Source organism: Paramisgurnus dabryanus, chromosome 19, assembly GCF_030506205.2.
Source record: "Paramisgurnus dabryanus chromosome 19, PD_genome_1.1, whole genome shotgun sequence".
Lineage (NCBI taxonomy): Eukaryota > Metazoa > Chordata > Actinopteri > Cypriniformes > Cobitidae > Paramisgurnus > Paramisgurnus dabryanus.
The window spans coordinates 23,321,385-23,339,048 of NC_133355.1; the positions used below are offsets into that span (position 1 = coordinate 23,321,385).

The following is a 17,664-nucleotide window of genomic DNA, read 5'->3' on the forward strand; positions in this document are numbered from 1 at the left end:
GTTTGATTGCATAGAATCTATGATGGATTCATGTATTTTGAAAGATGTCACAAAACTGGGCCCCCCTTGGCACCATCTCTGGGCCCACCCAAGTTTGAGAACCACCGACGTAATCTATCTAGTACCATACTGTAAACCTTTGGCATGATTCCTTCAAAATTAAAAATTCTGTTAAGATTTATAGGTAGTACTTAAAATCATCAAAAGGACACAGAAAATAATTTTAAACTTTTATTGGAAACAACCTCATTTAAGAGTTTTCATAAAAAAACATTTAACTTAAGATACAAAAGGGATACTTTGAACAAGTGCACTACCACATTGTTTACAATATCTTTTGAAATCAACAAGAAACAAAACAACACACACAAAAAGTTTAGGAAGATCTCCAATGAAATGCTGATCAGAATGTCTTTAAGATTTGTCTACACACAGTGCAGTATCTGGTCTCACGAATAAATGTGATCAGCACTTGAAGCCCATTTGGCACTTGTTGAGTTATATTTTGGCCTAATGTCCAAGTCCACAGTAGACATCAACTGAGCCCTTTCTTGGTACGAGGTTGAGTTTCGCAAAACAAGATGCGATGCCTGATCCCTTGGTGTTGATTCAACATAAGAGCAAGTTTGGAAGACAAGAAAAATAAAACATAGGGCATCTCCCTGGAAGTAGTTTTATAGCAACTTGCCATTAAAAAGTGCATCAAAATAGATAAAAAAAAAAGTGTCACAACACTGGTCACACCTGTACACAATTTTCCCTCAGAAACCTTTTGCACATTTCCACATATAATCATTTCTTCTCACAAAAACATGGAATGGTAATAAGAAATGAACACAATCGAGTATCTACATGCTAATGAATGTGTGTTGGGAAGTAATGGAAAGTACATGACCACCATTGGGGAAATTAAAGTTGTGTCTACATGGCTAAAAGGCAGTACAATCACTTTGCACCTCAGCAGTATTCTCAGGAAAGAGCAGCTTAAACAGTAAAATACAGCGTGCCAAACGGCCCCCGTCCCCTTAGTCGGGCCTAAAACGGCATCAGTCTGTCAGAAGAACATTTAATCGTGATGCATCATATTATGTGGCTGTCAGGGGTGCAGGTATGATAGGAGCTCAGACTTCTCTTCATCCTCTGAACTTCGACTAAATCATCCTGCGGGGCCAAATTCGTAGCCAGCATCCATCCTACACGACTCAGGTGCAGTGGAAAAGAAGCCCATTTATATTGAGCAACAGTTCAGTTTAAAGCACTGCTGGGTCGGTTCAGCAGACAGGAAGCATGCGAGCACCACAGTTGTTGTAATCTTCATCCACCTAAACGATAGAAGAACGAAGAATTAGATAGATGTATAAAATGAATTCAACAAATCGAATTTATGCATTCGATAATGCAAGAAACTCACCTCAGAATAGGTGGGCAGCGGAGGGTACTGGAACTGGGTTGCGTTCATGAAGATGGGACTGTCTCCACCATCATAATCATCTAGCAGAGGTGTGAGAGGCTGGTCCAGGCTGCCGTCGCGTCTGATATCGCAGTAACTGGGCGGGGCAGACGACGGCATCCTTAAGGACACCCAGCTAGCCGAAGATGTGCCCACAGAACCATCCTGGCTACTCATGCTATTGGTACGGCTACCGAAACCATTGTAAGGCACGGTGCCAATGACCAGGGGAAGCTCCAGAACCAACTTATCACTGCCTGGGATGTGCATGTAAATCTGTGAATAAAAGTGAAGTAAAATTAAATATAGGTCGGTAAACGTATGCACATTATTAAAAAATGTATTTTTAATGTAACTCACCATAAGTGCATATTCCACCCGTATAATGTCGCAGCCCAAAATGGACGGCTTGATTTTGGGCACCCGGATGCTCTTGGACTGCCAAGCATCACACATGCCAGAGATGATGTGGTTGCCACGCACCGAGGACAGTTTCTGCCTGAAGACTTTGGTGCGCCCGTTGGCCTGGTAGATCTGCTTGGCGACGATGGCCGCTTTGGGTACCACGATGCGAGAGCAGGTGTTCTCAAATTTGGCATCGATGCAGATCTCTTCTCCTTCGCAGAAGCCACGCCTATCGATCTTGGCATTCAGAGACACCTGGCCGTCGGGGATGAACATGCAGGTGACTTTCTTCTCCTTCATGCCTCCAGTAGGGGACTGTGAAGAGATGAAGGACAAATGATTAATTTTCATACTTCATCACAACAATGAATTAGACTTGACACGATATGTTATAATGAAATCAATAAACACAATGTGAACTCACCAGCAGATCAGGGGTGTTCACATCCAGGGGTTCCTCGACTTCAAAGTGTCTCTTGCATTCCAGGACAGGGTGGGAGGGTCGTTCCATTATAGCCTTCACAAAGTACTGAACATACCCGAACTTGCCTTTGTAGGAAGACACCAGTTGCCTATTGGGAAATGATACGATTAATTTAATTTACTTGGAAAAGATGGACAACACGTGCTTGAGAAAAGTTGGATGTCAAAGGGAAAACTCACCCTTGCTGAGGGAGCTCAAATCCAAATGAGTATTCATACTTGTTGCCTGGACGGAGAATGACTGAACCATCTGTATCTGTGAGAAGCAAAGATAACCATATTGAATATAGAAATCATGAAGAAACATAACAAATTGGCTTAAAACATAAGTAAGTATGTTTAAGATAACTTGATAATTAAAATTTGGTAATTTGGATTTAACAGAGATACTAAAACAGTATTAAAGTGATCCGTCATAGATATATATAAATACACAAACATCTAATTATAGATATTTCCCTTGGACTTTAAACTTTTGGCCTTGTGTCTTTTTATACAATTTTCCTATTTACTATATACAGATACAGTCCAACATCAGCACCATCAAGTTTATAAGAAAAGATAAACCTTGTTAACTAACCTGCAGGATGATCATCCAAGTGAACAACATCTTCATACTTCAGATAGTCAATTTCTTCACGGCATCTCTGTTTGCCTTTCGCGTACTCCACTTTAGCGCATCCGACTCCCAGGACCTTCATGGCCGTAACCCTGGTCAACTCCAACACCTCCACCAGGATCTTCCCGGCCACTTTATCTCCACTGCAGTAAAATGTCTTGGTCGGATCGTTAAAGACGATATCGAAGATCTTCATTCTTTTTGCCATAGCAACCATGTTTGATCTGGTATGGATTTTCAATGAAAAAAAGACTCGAATCCACCAACTCGATACGACCAAAAAGTTTATTAAAGCGAGCAGATACGCTGTAGCGTTAGTCCTTCAAACGTTAATCTAGTCTTCATCCAAAATGTTTTAACTCCCGTTCGCGTTGAAAATGCTGCGAGTTTGTGTTTATGCAAATTCACACACTTCCAGTTCGCATGGCTTGTTTAGGTGCTTTGAGCATGCAGCGCTAGCCTATGTTTTTATACTCCGATGTGACTCACTGGGCTTGTTTACAGCTTCAGCTGTTCATGTGCGAGCAGTATGCACAGCGTGGCTCAGCGCATGCACATAGCTGCCATTGGTCAAAAATCGATGTTTGTGTCGTCACCGACCAATCAGGGCTCAGAAGCGGCGCGTGGACACCTCGTGGCTGAGAGCGCAGAGCGAGTGCACAGCAGCTGCAGAAAAAGAGGAGGCGTTTGGGGAGGTGTGGCTGAGACGTCTGGACAAAGACGCGGGGTGTTGTGGCATGCCCAACAACATTGCGGAGATCCAATGAGATTTCTCCTAGAAACCATAATGTGCGCTACGTGCGACGTCTGAATTTTAACACAGTACGATCAGTACGTACCCAAACCAGTACGAGGCGGAAAGGGGCGCTAATTTAATGTCTTGCTAAATTTTTGTGGGTTGAAGGAAAGTGGTGCCTCTGATGGTAAAACAGGTTAAACTCTGATGAGTAATAAGAAAGCGATTTGTTTACAAGATTAGAATTAGTTGATGTGTGATTCATTGGATGTTATAAATGTAATACACTTTATGAAAGTGTGCTCTGAATAATCCCATCCATAAACTGTTTTCCTTAATAAACTTAATAAAAAAAAGAGTCATGTGTATATATATATAATGCATTTGTATGCATAATTATTTATTTAATAATTACTTCCTAATATTTTTTCCTTTTTTAATTCAATGCCATAATAACAATGGGTATCACATTAATAACACTAACATTAACCAAATGGAAAATAAAAGATTTACATACATTTAGGGGATTTTGAAGAATTGCATGTTTGCAGTGCTTTATTTCAAACTTCGTAATATCTAGGTAAATAAACCATATACATAAAGGCTTTCTGGATTTCCAGGAACATTTTCTTTACACGTGGTAGTACCTTTTACAGTCTATGTGTAGTACTAGTATTTAAGGTTCTCACTCCATCTAGTGTTAAAGTCTTACATGACAACATCAGCACAATTTTCCTGATGATTGATGATTCTCATTGAAGCACTCGTTCAAGTACCTACAAAATTATAAATTCTGGGATTAAATGAGTCGAGTTCAAAGCCATAGCAAAGTGCAGGCGCTGACCAGGGGTTAAGTTACGCAAACCTTCGTGATTTACCATATGAGGCAGCAGTGAAAGTCACCGGACAAGACCATCACAAACACTTGTGTCCGCACACTTTATTTCAAGTTGCTATTATAAACATCCTACAGCGTAGTCAATTATTTAATCGGATTATTAATAATTCTTTATTATTACCAATAAATCGAACAATTTATTAAACACTTGTGTCTTTTATTGAATTGCATTTGTTACTATTTTAAAAAAGCAATAAACCACTCCACTTAAAGACTAAAAAGATAGGAAAAAAGCTACATTAAAAAAATACCATGGCATCACATCCTACTGTTTACAGTTGCCAATAGCAACCACAGAGCTAGGTTACGTACTTCCGGGTGAGATGTCACTTAAAAGTCTTTCCAATATGGCTGCCCCCTTGGAGTTGTACTGTTGGAAAGGCGACTATGGATTACCTTCAGTAGATGTCGATTGTTTAATTGTGCTGGTAAGATACAAACCAGTCGTTTCGATTAACGATTCGGCTGTTTTAGTTTTAATATTTCGTAGTAATTGCGTATGTTTGTGTTGTCAGTGTCGGTAAAGGTGGGAGGTGACTGGTGTGAATGACCCATGTGTGCGTAATATTGAATGACTCTTCCGCATAACGTGCCACAGAATTACCTACAGCTCGCGTTATTTCAATGTATAGTTTTCAGTCATGCATGCATGTAATGTCAGCATCATTAATGAAATAACACTAGATGATCAGAATATGTTTTTGTTCTGTAAAAAAATGGTGCAGGACCGTACAATTCAGGATGAAAAACAAGATCAGTCTTGCTACTACCGTAAAGTAAAAAATGCATGTTTAAATTATTATTGTTATAATTTTTTTTTAATTAATATGAGATCTTTAACTGCATAAAAAGCTTAAAAAAAAATCACATTTATAATTTATTTATTTATTTATTTAAGAATAAATACAATTATTTTGAATATCCTCTGTCACAACAAATGTTGTAAACAAAAAGCTAATATTTTATAAACCAGAGACGCTTAGTGTCCGCATCTACTATAAAACACCCACTGTATTTTAGACAACTTAACAAACAATAATATTTTGCAGTGGCCATGGGTCTTGTATCACTTGTCTTTGTTTGTGTAAACTGCAGTCTAGATGAAGTTGGTGAAAAAGCAGATTATCTGCCTGTCATGTGCAGCTGTATAAACAGACAGCAGTATGTGCATGCAGAAGAGTATAGGGGGTTTCTGAACAAAGATCCAAACTCCCTAAACACGAAAAACAAATAGTGTCCTAGAGGGTCTCGCATTTCCCAACAATGGCAGGAGGACAACTTAAAGTTATGGACAAGGATAATACTTGAATTCACCCTTACAGCATCGTTGTGCTGCCATCTTAACTATTATTAAATTATTCAGTCAGTCTTTAATAGAGGATTTATTTGAACATGTGTAAACGTACACTCAAACTGTATTTATTTTTGATCTGCTGAGTTTTACTGGCATCGAATGACAATGAATAACATGCCATTTAATGGTCTCACGCCTGTGGTGAGGAGCACATTTTTCTTATGTTTTTTTTTTCAATTCTGAAAGAGTTTCTTAGAAACATAAAGAATGTTCCAGCTCTGTTGTTGAAATGATGTGGGCAACAGAGGTTTTCACTATGCTGATGGCTTTCCTCCCTCGTCTAGCCTAAACATTCTGGAGTATGAGTGGTTTATGGTTTCGTGTTTGCAGAACCTAGCAGCGAGTCTTCAATTACTATTACTGTAGTGTAGAGTAACTAAAAGATCATGATGCAGACGCCAGGAAAAGGAGAACCTGCAAATTGAAAATTGCTTTGCTAGGGAAAATATTTGTAAGTCAGTAAAATATGTAGGATTTAGACTAAAAGGTGGTGAAGGTGAGCCTGGTCATTTTTTCTGATGTTATCACACACATGGTTGCTTAGATTATAAGAATATGAGTTAAAGATTCTAACCGGAGCTTTTGATTTATGATGCGATTTGTGTGGCCTATTTTAGTGATCTCTGGCAGAAAGTATGGCTGTTTTCTGTGTGGAATTAAAAAATGTGTAGCAACTTTGATTGATTCATGTTTTTCTGACATGTTAGCACATTTCAGACCAGTAGCAGATGGATAGGTGGGGCGCCTGCCTGGTTTATGTATCAAAGTGGAAGATGTAAACGTAAACTGCAGCCAGACTCTTTCAGAGCAAGCTTCTCAGATTACCAACAACAGTGCATACAGCAACACTACTTATGGTGCATGACATGACACGCATATTTTTGTGTCCAGGACTCCAGGGGCATTATGTACTATAAAATAAATTGATACATTTATGACCTGTCAATTTATTATATATAAACCTAAATACATTTTCGTTTTTTTTATAATAAAAAGACATTTTTGTTTGGTATCTCAAACCTGTAAAATGCCAGTTGAAGGCAAATGTTAAAAATTTTGTTTTTATTTTCGAAACCTTTTCTATAAGCAGATTTCACGAATATCAGTAGTCGTTGGGATGTTCTCAGATGTCAAGGTAGTACAACTGCCTTTTATTAAAAAGTTAACTCGCATCGCATCATAGTCTTTATTGCTGAATGAAAAGTTTGTAAAAAAAAAGCTTATACCATTACCAGCATCATAGAGATCTGTTAAATGTAAATGAATTGCAGAGGTCAGGTGGTGCAACCAGAGAATCAAAGGGTGCAACTGCTATGATTGCCCCTAGGAAATAAAAAATAATGAAAAATTATTTTAGTTTTAATAAATGCAAGCTAAGGTTGTCTACAATTGTTATTATACATTTTAAAATTTTTGTTCTTAAATTTATAGTTCTCAAATCTTTGATAGTTAAGTTTACGCTTTCAAAGTATTTTCAGGTTTATAATTTTAAAATGCCACTATCAAATAAACAAAGTACAATCAGCATGACATAGTGAGCACATTAAAATGTCAAGTAGACAATGATTGGTTGTACCACCTGACATTTTTTAAAATATGGATATGAAAAAATTGTGAAGAAAATCTTTAAAATGTCCTGAAATATTGTTCAATAAACAAAACTTTTTAAACACATTGTTTCTGACTCAAAAATATGAATATGTCCATGTTTAAAAGTTTTTGTTTTGTCTTGTTTTGTCATTGACACTTTAACCAAATATATGGAATATTACAAGATTTTATTATGATAAATAGGGGACAATGCAATGCTCAATGTGGCCACTCAGATGCCTGAAGTCCTGCTTTCCATGCAAAAAAAGTGTTTTAATCGCTATTGAGCTTAAGCAACAAAAGTTATGGTAAAGTTCGTGTCAGGTTTAATTGTTGGTCAGAATGCAGAAATATGTTTTTTAGTTAAGATATATCTGTCTTTTCCTTTCAAGTAGATAGGACTTGAGTCATGCATGACTGAAATAACTGCCCAGAGTCATTGCAAACCTGGTCACCTGGGGTGACTTCCTTAAAAGGACTTTTCTTATACATAATCTTATCTATATATCTTATGTTTATAGACGAGTTCTGTTTATAGAATCACTAGTTCTGTATTGTCTTGTTTCGTTTTATATTGTGGAGCACATGATTTATTTTAGGGCATGCTATGCTCTTGTAGTTTTCCATAACAAATATAGCATTAAAAATTGTATTGCAGCTAAATGCCACCCCAGGACAGCTTAACAGTCAGGAACTCAAAACCACACTGGAATGCTGAAAGGGGAAGCAAAGCGTTTGATGTTCTTTAATAGCGGTTTTATCACTAGTTTGAAAACAAAATGTTAATGCTTTACGGAGACAACATCAGCTTTCATCCGATCTTTCCTTCCTCTTCTTCTCTGCTTAGGAATGTAACTTTCATAAATTCCAGTAAAGCTATGAATCTATGATATGAATATTTTTTTAAGAATGCAACTGAATGCATGTTAGATGTTTACTAACTAATGTTGTAACAGATCATCCCAAAACCGCTCCAAAAACTAACACAAGTCAGCACATTTTTAAAAGGCACGATTAGGAACATGCGTGTCTGGTCCTCCAGAAATGTTTGAATAGCAGATAATCCAACCCTACTGTTACTCACCTTTATGAAATGTCTGCTCTTTTGAGGCTGTGACAGACTTTTAATACGTTTTAATATAGCTTGGCAAGAACTAGGAACTATGATTGCTCATTGTCAAACCCCAATCTCAAATTAAATTTCTCACACCTTGACACATAACACAAACTAGATGCAATGTGATGAAGTGAAGTAACTGGACATTTATTGGTTCCTATTTTGATGATGTCACACTGGGTTATTCCACCCACTGCAAAATGTAATTGCTCCAATATTTAGCAGATATAGACAGACAAGTTATTATTGTATTTTGCTTGGTTAGGACACTGTAGGATTTTACATAAAATATTGTACAACTCAGCGCATGCATGCTTACAGGCATTTTGCTTGTTGACTAGAGGTGTGCTATTTTAAGTGATCTAACTTGAACAACTGATGGTCAATTGGTCAAAAATATCCTATGGATGTGTATATGAAGCAAGAATCTAAGCCATAGCAGGGGACCAGTCAATAACCAAAAAAATTATGCTCCTTTATTTTCTCTCATAGGCCTACGCCAAGTTTGCAGGTGCACCGCTTAAAGTCCACAAAATCACCAACCCATGGAGAAGCCCTACAGGTGAGTTTGGAGTGTAAAACCTAAAGTTTGCTATGCCAAAATCACAGGTCAGAAACAAACAACACTGCTTTTCGAAAGCTGTTAAATTGAGCTGCCGTAAAATTGGACAGAATGACTGAGTTTAATGTGCTGTAAGAGGGATGCAAAGCTGTCCTTACACCCTCTTATGTTAAGGTCAGAGTTAAGCAGGTTGTTGGTCAGCGGGTCAAGCATCCATTACTTAGCAAGACTGTAAATTTTCAGTTATTGAATCTACAGATACTGTAAACTGGTTTAAAGTTTAACTTTTAGCACAATTGCAATTTTGCTTTACATGTATTGAATCCATTTATATTGTAAGCTGGTTTAAAGTTTATTAGATTTTTTCAAGTAGAGTTTAAACTGGCTTAAATGTTTTTTCCCACTCTGTAAGGTACTTTGCCTGCTCTGAAGACCAGGGATGAAGGAAGCCTCTCTCAACCCAGTAAGATCATCATTCATCTCAGGAAACAGGTGAACGATTCCCCCCAATCCTCAGCAACCTTTGACTGGTTAATGGCCTTACAGAGCCAAATGAGCTTAGGTGCACACAAATGCTCACACTTAACAGGTGACGATTAGAAGCTTAAGCTTTCCAGCATCTAAATCAAGATCTGCACCTTATAAAGCGCGTGAAGATTCGTAAAGCGCGTGAAGATTCGTAAAGCGCGTGAAGATTCGTAAAGCGCGTGAAGATTCGTAAAGCGCGTGAAGATTCGTAAAGCGCGTGAAGATTCGTAAAGCGCGTGAATTTTCATAAAATGTGTGAAGATCAGAGGTGTATAATACTTAAGTGTTTTAGTTACATTTTCCAAGCATCTCTGTGCTTCATCAGAGTGTTTGTCTTGGGAAAAAATTTACTTTTCTTTACCAAAAAATGTTCACTACATTCTAAAGCATAGAATCATACTGTGTATGCATTATATATTGCATATTAAAATTGATTTAATGCCTAATTACTTAAAAATTGTGTACTTTTACTTGAGTAAAAGAACCAAAATAATTTTTACTTAAGTAAAAGTACAAAAATTACTAGATGTTTAATGTACTGAAATATTAAATATAAACAAAAAAAATTGAAATTATGAAATGTAGTGGAGTAAAAATTATGATAATATGTTTTGGAATGTTATTATTAATACGAATAATTGAAAATTTACTTTTATGTAAAAATACTTAATAATATACAACTCTGGTGAAGATTGATAAAGCGTGCGAAGATTGATAAAGCTCGCAAAGATTGATAAAGCGAGTTCTTCATTTTTTTTTGGGTGATTTACTGTTTTCGATAAAATCATCCTACATTATGTAAAAAAACATTCTGTAAAAATAACCTTGATAGCTATAATATTGACTTGGTATATTTCAAACACTGAAATTAAATTAAAGTCAGTGAGTGTTATCAAAAAACTTTGATGCTCTTTATCTCAGATTATGAGACTATAGCCTGGATTGCACAGTAACACATGTAATTGCATAAATAAATTACTAAGATCAACATGTGTATGGGCTACATTTGTGCCGTAGCTACAAGTGGCCTAAATTAGATTTTCTGTTCTTATTACTGAGTGTTTAATGCCACGTTTAACACATTTATCATAAATTCAGTTTACTTTAGTCTTATTTATATAGCTCTTTTCCAATGCACATGTGCTTTACTTAAATCACTGGAGGACATCAGCAAACACTCTGTAACAGACAGGCAAGATGATGTCAATGTTAGCATTCCCTTCCATTTGTGTTTTAACTGTGTGAGTGAGATAAAAGCACTGCTGGATAAATCTGACCCTTTCCACTGTCCTTAAATGCACATAAAACCTATTCAATCAGTTTAATGCAGTTAAAGTGAACTTACTATTTTGTTTTGTTTACCTGATTTAATAAAGGTGTAGTTCACTCCGAAATGAAAATTTTATTATAAATCACTTGTCGTTCCAACCCCGTGTTGTTCCAAACCCGTGAAACAATGAGAACACTTGTGCGCAAGAAAACAAAAATCATACAAAATTTTGTCGGTGCGTTTTCTGATTGAACCACTGATATCACATGAACTTTTTAAGCAGTGTCTTTCATTCATTTTTGGCCTTGAATAGCGAATATTACATAGCAGTCTACGTGACCGTCACAAGCATCTTGGTTTTCATTAAAAATATCTTAAAAATGTATTCCGAAAGGTAAGTGATTTATAATATATATATTTTTTGAGTGAATTATCCCTTTAACATGTTAACCATGAGAATTTAAGTTTACTTTTTTTAAACGGGACATATGAAAATCTGACTTTTGCCATGTTTAAGTGCTATAATGGTCCTCAGTGCCTCTATCAACCTAGAAAATGTGAAAAAGCTCAACCCAGTAACTTAGTTTTGGTTATCTATTCTCTGCAAGCATGTGAAAAAATAGGTCATTGAAATTTGGCTCCCCCTGTGATGTCAGAAGGGGATAATACCGCCCCTTAATCTGCACTATCCAACCACGACACTGTCATTTAGTGCAGAGATCAGCTCATTTGCATTTAAAGGACACATTTTGGCTCACACCTACAAAGTGGCAATTTTTACATGCTATAATAAATTATCTGTGGGGTATTTTGAGCTAAATCTTCACATACATGCTTTGGAAACACCAAAGATTTATTTTACATCTTGGCCTAATTCAGCACATTAGCAGTGAACCAGAAAGTATCCAAATACACTTTTTCTTTATTTTGAAAATAATTTGTATTTTCCTACAATTTGAACGCCTGAGAGGTTTTTTGTACTATTTATCTTCTATCTAGGGTAAATGACCCTTTGTCTAATATTTTTCCAAACACAATGACTTTGACAGTGTTAAGCATAGCTGAAATATAAAAATCCTAAAATTACAGTAAGGGGCAAAAGCGACAAATATTTGAAGGATATTTTAAAAGAAAGAAAACTAACACTTGGTTTATTTTGTGTTGAGGTTGTTTTTTTATGGGTATTCTTGGCATACCTTCTCATGTTGTAAGCGGAGTGGTTTTCAAATAATTGCTTCTGGTTTGAGTTTAATAGGCAATGAGTACAACTTTGCTTTTAAAGCTTGTTAGTGGTATGCCAAGAAAATGGAATAAAAACGGAAAATTAGAAATGTTTCCTTATTGAAAAAGTAATCGTTGGAGTGAGGTTTTTTGGCATTGTTAAAGACATTCAGAGGTGTTTGCAGGAGGAAGGATCTCTGTCGAGTCTAAACACATCATTTGTTTGCTACAGTATATTCTTTGTTGCAATATTGCAGCTGTTTTTTGTTAGTCAGTTACTGCTTTTATTGCACATGTCACAATACATAAGTACAGTTATATTTATAAATGTATAAATGTTGACTTTTCACAATGGCAGTGGAATGATTGTCTGTCTCTTGTGTTTTTAGATGTACAATGCAGACTACGACCTATCGGCAAAGGAGGGCGCAGATACGCTTGCTTTTGTGTCTTTACTGGAGGAGAAGTTACTGCCAGCACTGGTAAGGAGAAATAAATAAACGAATATAAAACTTTCAAGTTTCAATTCTGAATTCAGATTGAATGAGACATGAGAAATGTAATGCCTAAAGTCCTGTGTATAATATAAAGATGTTTTGCTTCCTGCATCACAACCTTTTAATCGTTTTTGTCCTAAAATTATGCAAATCCTACTTGGGATATGGATCTCTGTCTCAGCCTTTGAGTTAGAGGCACCCTGTTGTTGTAGGGTGGGGGGAAAGTTAAGTTCGACCAACCGAGTTAATAGACGTCCAATTTCTTAAAGGTCATACCAAAAACGTCCTCCCCCAATGATATCTGTTTCAAAGCAGTCTGAAAAGAAAAGCTGCGAATTTTATCTGTATATAAATGTTATCTCAGCCTAGAAAGACAACGATTTGCATTTGTGAAAAAGTTCACGCACAAACGTCCATGCTGTCAAAAAGACACAGACCCACTAATTCATCTAGAAACTTGTTAATGCATGTCAGGCCTGTAGATGGCGTTGTTTCTTCTTAAAGAAACTCTAGGCATCTATGCACATATGCATTCTTCTTTAGAGCGATAAATACAAACAATCAAGACAACAAAAGCATTGAGTGACCACAGACTATAAAATGGCAAAATTTGCCAGGACCCCAAAACGCAGTTGTCAGCCAGAACGCATAAAAGCGGTCATGTAAACGGACCCCTAGATTCTCAGCATATGATTTAAATCAGGAGTGGGGAACCCTGGGTCCTGGAGGGCCACTGTCCTGCAGAGTTTACTTCCAACCCTCATCAAACACACCTAAATTTAATTTCCAAGTAATCCTGAAGACTTGAATTAGATTTTAGATGTAAAAATTAGATGTAAAAAACAGACTATACTCTGGACATAAGCCTTTGAAAGCTGTTTATTGTGTTTGAACAGTGTGTGTAAAGTTTGTGTCTATGTTCAAATACTTGCTGCTGATTGATCGTTTATTGTCCCCCTGAGATCATCTTTCATGTCTACTGACGGGGCGCACATCCTGTTTCCCCCATTTAAAACTCCATATTAAAGATGCTTACAGATTTTTTGCCGCTTAATTGAGTTGAATTTAAGACTTTCATATGGTTCTTACACTTTATTTTTAATCAGGTCTACACACTGTGGATAGACTCTAAAAATTATGTGGACGTTACACGGTGCTGGTATGCGGAAAACATCCCCTTTCCTCTCAACTTCCTGCTGCCCAACCGCATGCACAGCCAACAGCTGGAGAGACTGCGACTCGTGAGGGGTAACCCAGTCCTCGAACCCGGTGAACAGCTGGAGAAAGAGGTTAGAAAACCTGACACCAGAGACAGAATGTGATGTACGAGATCAATAGAGGTTAAGCTCAAAAATTATGAGTTGTTGATATTTAGCTTACTAATACGCATTCCTGAATGGGTTCCAACGCATTCAGGCATTGTAGATACTGTTGTGGGTAATGCACCCTTAAAAACAGCATCATAGTATAACATCCCCACTGAAAAGACCAGTTAAAACCAGCTAAAAATGCTTAGGCTGATTTTAACTGGTCTTTTCATTAGGGATGAATATACCCCCATACACTGCAGTTACATTTGTTTGTCACTTCTTCACTTAAATACTTGCACGGTCCAGGAAATCGCAGAGGTACAAGCGTTTGCTTACTAGTGTTTGCCAGATCTTGCAGAAAAAATTGCATACATAACAAAAGAGCAACACAAAACATTATTTTATTATCTTAAAAAATGAACTGTTGTTACCGACACCTTTCCACTTTCCAAACAATAATGCCACAAAAACTTTATAAGCCAAAGCCAGAAGCAGTTAAGCGCTACAATGATATGGTGTTTAAGCCCAAAAAAATGTGGACATGACAACACTGCAATACACGAAGGCCAAGATGGTGATTAAATAAAATTGCAAAATATAACTTCGTAATATTCTTTTGGTCGAAACGGCAAATGCTAAACACGCTAGACAGTAAACATTGCTATGGTTTGCTCTTTATCAATCTTTGCATTTTCGGGATTGAGTCACACATGGAATTTTTGCATTATTCAACTTTAATGAAATGAAACTTACACATTGTCGTAAAAGTATTGAAAAATGAACTGTTTGAAAGTGGGTGCTGTTTTAGAATAAAGTAGTTCCCTCACAATGCACAGCAAACTTGCATTGTTTTTTGGCTCTAGTTATGGTTTGCTTATCCAAAATGAATCTTTTAGTTCAAAATGAAGCTTTATATATGTATATACATATACAGTCATCTCAGTGTACACGGTGTTTTGTCTCTTGGTGGTCTACCTTTGTTTCAAGGAACCCACTGACCCTGCTGTTGGATCTTCATTGTGTTTACACAACATAGAAAGAATTAGGTCAGATGGCTTGTTGCCATAGCAACTCCTTTGTGCCATCATTATTTTAATATATTTTGAGGAAAGTTACAGAAAAGATTAATCATTTAGGGTATGATAGGGGATTTTAGGGGATGTACTTGAATGCTAAGAAAATGTTTCTTTTCTTTCCGCTCTTAGCTATATCATGACGCATTTGAATGCATGACTCTCCTATCGCAGAGATTGGCCTCACAAAAATTCTTCTTCGGAGATTCGTAAGCCACATCAGTTAATTATATTTGCCCCATTTGTTTATGTGTCTGTTTGTGCATGAAAATGACTTTCTATGTGCTTCCAGTCCATCATCGCTAGATGCGTATGTGTTTGCACACTTGGCCCCTCTTTTGAAGATCAAACTGCCTAATGGAAAGCTCCAGCAACACCTTAACTCTCTGAACAACCTACAGCAGTTCTGCACCAACATCCTAGCGCTCTACTTCCCTTCTGATATACGAGGTTACCATTACATACATTTTTCATCAGTTTTCAAATTGGTACATTTAGAAAGTCAAGGATGATTTTGGATTGTGTCTTATTTTGGTGAAATTCCGATCTGACTCCAGTTTAGGGTCAGGGACCATTTTTTTTTCACATGGTGTCCTTTGAAACTCACTAAGTTAACTATAATTTTACCTTTCAGATACTCCGGGTCGCAAGATGCATGTTCAGCCTGACGGTGGAGATTTTGATAATGAGCCCAACAAGCGTCGTAACCAGATCCTTTCTGTATTGTTTGCTGTGGGAGCCATGCTGGGTTATGCCGTGCTCACTGGCATTGTTACCATTAAACGTGAGCTGCCACAGTTGAGGAACTCTAGCCATGATGATGATGAGGGTGATGAGGAAGATGAGGACTAAACGAAAGTGAACCTGGGGAAGCAGACATGGCATAAGGAGATGTATAAACTATGACCTCATTTACTTTAATCCGTGTACCTTCAGGCAAGCCCCATATTGGTGCTTTTTAAATTATTATAATTATTGTTAATACTATTATTAAAAAAAATTATCCTCCAGTGTCACGATTTCTAATTTTGTCAGGTTTTGCATGCAGCTGGGACTTTTTGATTTTTAGGTCTTTATAAAAACAACTTGCCGATTTATGTTTAGCTCTTCGTCTGTTACTGCAGAAAAAGACAAGCTTTTAGTTATATTTAAAAAAAAATTCTACTACTAATGTGATAAATAGATCATCATGGAAATAAACTAAGAGTACTCAAAACGCAGAACAAGCTTGTTAACTTTAACAGCTGTACTGTTATGCTTCATCGCTCTCACACTTTTGGGCATACTGTAAATATTATATTTTGCTGCAGCGACCAGATAAAGTTGCTTGCAGACTAAACACACTGACATGCTATTAACATTTTCCGAAACGAAAACTTGCCTAAAGCCATCATAGACTGCTTATCTAAAACCATCCATCTGGGAGCTTTCTGAAAGCCACTCAAGACCCAAACCTTTATAAATCAGGCAGATTTTAGAGCTCTCCAGAGGACTTTAAAGAAGAGCTTTATTTTTTCATGTCAAACCTTGAGGTTAAATTGGAGCCTGTGGCTATTATACAGCCGACCTGCTCCATCGCTGTCTCTTACCGGAAACCCAAGGCATGATGGGGTCGTCTGTTTTGCTGCTCTGAGGTCGGACCTATACTTCACCTCACTGGGCCTTCTCCCAAAATCCTAAAAATTCTAGATTACTGTAGGTCACAATACAACCGTATTATTAAAACAGTAATCGTAAATATTTTTGTGTGTGTGTTTGTGTATTTTGCTGATTATTAATAAATAAACGTAAGCAGGAGTATGTTCAAAGTAGTATTTTTAGGATTATAACAACAAACTGCATAGTTTAAATGTTGTATGATAACGATTTACATTAAGGGTTGTATTTTGGTACTAACAATGAACAATACTTCAATAGCATTTATTAATTTTAGTTAATGTTAATATTGGCAAGAACTAACATGAACAATTGTATTTACATTATGTTCACACAGGTTGCATGTGTATTACTATTAAACTTTGTTTATTTTGCATTGCAAACTTCGGATAAAGCCTTAGCATAATTTGTGATCTTTTTCCAATTACAGCATTCAGGTATCAGGTTCAGCATTTCGATTAAAATTGCTGCCATCCACATCCCCTGGGCTTAGTGCTGTCTGTGTTTTCTATGTAATGTGAGAGTGTTTATTCAAATATCAGTAGTAGAAAAACTCAACACTGGCTGTGTTGGGTCAACCAAGGCCATTTTCAGTTTAATGAAAATGGCTCAATGGCAAAGAGAAGCATAGATTACTATTTCTGACATTGTTTTGAACTGCTTTAACATCATTAATCATGAGGCCTCGATTTCATGCTTCCAACTGCCTCGGTGCCCCCCAAAAAGTTTGCGGACACTTGTGTGAATGAAACTATATAACATCGTAGGCAAACAAATAATGACCAAATAATGCGAGTATTAAATTTTCTTTTGGTCAAACATTAGTTAAACACATCTGGTGCTTATGTGATAAAATACACCTGTGTGTTTATGTGTTGATAGGACACATTTTGTG

General features: G+C 36.9%; 2 protein-coding genes across 2 annotated transcripts; one reads left to right on the forward strand and one right to left on the reverse strand.

Moving 5' to 3' along the window:
• Positions 1 to 218: 218 nt before the first annotated feature.
• Positions 219 to 3,410, reverse strand: txnipa (thioredoxin interacting protein a). Its single transcript, XM_065294173.2, has 6 exons — positions 2,919 to 3,410; positions 2,519 to 2,594; positions 2,280 to 2,427; positions 1,811 to 2,170; positions 1,412 to 1,726; positions 219 to 1,322 (listed from the first exon to the last, which is right to left on the reverse strand). Exons 1-6 carry the CDS (start codon positions 3,172 to 3,174, stop codon positions 1,272 to 1,274), a joined length of 1,206 nt encoding a protein of 401 aa, XP_065150245.1. The 5' UTR covers positions 3,175 to 3,410; the 3' UTR covers positions 219 to 1,271.
• A 1,511-nt stretch (positions 3,411 to 4,921) lies between these two features.
• mtx1b (metaxin 1b) lies at positions 4,922 to 17,248 on the forward strand. The gene is made up of 8 exons (XM_065294291.1): positions 4,922 to 5,019; positions 9,145 to 9,214; positions 9,627 to 9,706; positions 12,623 to 12,715; positions 13,837 to 14,019; positions 15,246 to 15,322; positions 15,406 to 15,563; positions 15,748 to 17,248. The coding sequence occupies exons 1-8, from the start codon at positions 4,939 to 4,941 to the stop codon at positions 15,963 to 15,965; spliced, it is 960 nt and encodes a 319-aa protein (XP_065150363.1). The 5' UTR covers positions 4,922 to 4,938; the 3' UTR covers positions 15,966 to 17,248.
• The last annotated feature ends 416 nt before the right edge of the window (positions 17,249 to 17,664 follow it).

Excerpts from the sequence above, each read along its gene's own strand:
- mtx1b (XM_065294291.1), top strand. The coding sequence starts at position 4,939 with ATGGCTGCCCCCTTGGAGTTGTACTGTTGGAAAGGCGACTATGGATTA. Across the intron at positions 5,020-9,144 it reads TCGATTGTTTAATTGTGCTG|GCCTACGCCAAGTTTGCAGG; the intron begins GTAAGATACAAA and ends TTTCTCTCATAG. Across the intron at positions 9,707-12,622 it reads TCATTCATCTCAGGAAACAG|ATGTACAATGCAGACTACGA; the intron begins GTGAACGATTCC and ends TTGTGTTTTTAG.
- txnipa (XM_065294173.2), bottom strand. The coding sequence starts at position 3,174 with ATGGTTGCTATGGCAAAAAGAATGAAGATCTTCGATATCGTCTTTAAC. Across the intron at positions 2,428-2,518 it reads TTTGAGCTCCCTCAGCAAGG|GCAACTGGTGTCTTCCTACA; the intron begins GTGAGTTTTCCC and ends ATTTCCCAATAG. Across the intron at positions 2,171-2,279 it reads TGAACACCCCTGATCTGCTG|TCCCCTACTGGAGGCATGAA; the intron begins GTGAGTTCACAT and ends ATCTCTTCACAG.